Below are 2,140 nucleotides of genomic sequence, written 5' to 3' on the forward strand. Positions count from 1 at the left end.
ATGACGAGCGGTTCGGAGATGGACGACAGCAGTGGCACTATTGTGGTTGCCCAACCACGATCAGAGGTCGTTGTTCGCATGGTGCGGGAGGTCAGCGAGACCAGTTGGCCGATGCTGACTTGCACCAACTATGGAGAGTGGTTGGTGACAATGAAGGTCAAGCTCAGAGCCTGATGGCTCTGGAATATTATTGATAAGGGCATCGACAATGAAGAAGATGACATGTCAGCACTGGAGGCTATCCTCGCTGCTGTACCGGCGGAGTACAGGAAGCCGTTGGGGACGAAGAACTCTGCTAAGGAGGCGTGGGAGACTATTGCGGCAATGCGCGTCGGTTCCGACCACGCAAAGAAGACGACGGCTCAGCTTTTGAAGCAGGAGTACGCCAACCTCAAGTTCAAGGATGGTGAAATGGTGGAGGACTTCTCCCTCCACCTACAGACGCTCATCAGCAAGTTGAAGAGCCACGGCGTCACCATTGATGAAGAGGAGGCGGTCTCCAAGTACCCCCACTCCGTGCCGACAAAGTACATCCAAATCGCTCTCTCCATAGAGACGATGCCGGACTTGTCCACCCTAACCATTGAGGATGTGACATACCGTCTACGGGCGGTGGACGAGCGCCTGGAGCAGGCGACAGCAACAAAGGACAGCGGGAAACTACTGCTGACAAAAGAGGAGTGGGCTACTCGGAGGAACTCCGGGAAGGCAGCCTCCTCCAGCCGCGGCGGCAATGGCAAGCGCCACAGCAAGGCTTCTTCGGAGAAGAAGCAGGTCGACCCCAATGCTTGCCGACGTTGCGGGAAGATGGGCCATTGAGCACGGGAGTGCCTAAACCACAAGCAGGAGAAGAAGGTTGAAGCTCATCTGGCGCAAGCTGATGATGAGGATGAGGCCACTATCCTGATGGCGACGTTCTATGCACTGCACGACGTCGAGGCCGAGGAGAAGGAAGAGGGGACGATGGTGGAAGGACATGGGAAGGCCCTAATGACTGTCAACCTCGACGAACCACGTGCCCAAGTTCACCTCGGACGTGTGGGCGCCGACCAGGAGCAGCGGTGGTATCTAGACTCCGGTGCCAGCAACCACATGACAGGCTCCAAGGCATCCTTCTCCGAGCTCGACGGCGATGTTATCGGTACGATAAAGTTTGGTGATGGCTCAAGGGTGGCTATCTAAGGGCGCGGCACCGTTATCTTCAGATGCCAGAACAGGGAGCACCGTGCGCTAACGGATGTATATTACATCCCACAGCTGTATTCCAGCATCATCAGCATTGGTTAGCTAGATGAGCATGGTAGCGAGGTACTGATCAAGGACGGCGTCCTTAGGATCAGGGACCGAGAGCAGCGACTTCTTGCCAATGTGAAGAGGTCCCTGAACCGGTTGTACCTGCTCAACCTGAAGGTAGAGCAGCCGATGTGCCTGGCGGCAAGTCACTCCGAGGAATCGTGGATGTGGCATGCTCGGTGCGGACATCTCAGCTTCATCGCGCTTGGTTGGCTGGAGAAGATGGTTCGAGGGCTACCCTACATCAAGCACGGAGACGATCTGTGTGACAGCTGCCTGGCCAGGAAGCAGAGGAGGCTACCTTTCCCAAAGGCGGCCAAGTATCGCGCGAAAAAAGCTCTTAAGCTCGTTCTCGTGGTACTTCCTCCTGCTCGTGGATGACTACAGTCGCTACATGAGGCTACAACTCTTGACGAGCAAGGACAAAGCAGCGGCGGCGATCAAGAAGTTCAAGACACGCGTGGAGGCCGAGAGCGGCAAGAAGCTCCGCGTGTTGAGGATTGATCGCGGTGACAAATTCACTTCAGTGGAGTTCGCTACGTACTGCGCGGATCAGGGTGTGGGGCAACACTACACCGCGCCATACTCGGCACAACAGAATGGCGTGGTGAAGCGGTGGAACCAGACGGTGGTTAGCATGACCCGATCAATGATGAAGGCCAAAGGTATGCCAGCAAGGTTCTAGGAGGAGGCGGTGACCATGGCAGTGTTCATCCTCAACCGCGCTCTGACCAAAGCTGTAACATCTCAGCCCAGGGCTTAATAGGATTAATAAGATACTCATACCAATAAGTTGCAACTTCTTTTTTGGAAGTCCATCTTTAAAGAACTCTGAGGTTAAGCGTGC

At 55.2% G+C, this 2,140-nt stretch overlaps 1 protein-coding gene across 1 annotated transcript; it reads left to right on the forward strand.

Moving 5' to 3' along the window:
* Positions 1-1,674, forward strand: LOC136511150 (uncharacterized). Its single transcript, XM_066505335.1, has 5 exons — positions 1-90; positions 199-406; positions 554-774; positions 847-1,141; positions 1,292-1,674. Exons 1-5 carry the CDS (start codon positions 1-3, stop codon positions 1,672-1,674), a joined length of 1,197 nt encoding a protein of 398 aa, XP_066361432.1.
* Positions 1,675-2,140: the final 466 nt, after the last annotated feature.

This window comes from Miscanthus floridulus, chromosome 16, assembly GCF_019320115.1.
Source record: "Miscanthus floridulus cultivar M001 chromosome 16, ASM1932011v1, whole genome shotgun sequence".
NCBI classification, from domain to species: Eukaryota; Viridiplantae; Streptophyta; class Magnoliopsida; order Poales; family Poaceae; genus Miscanthus; species Miscanthus floridulus.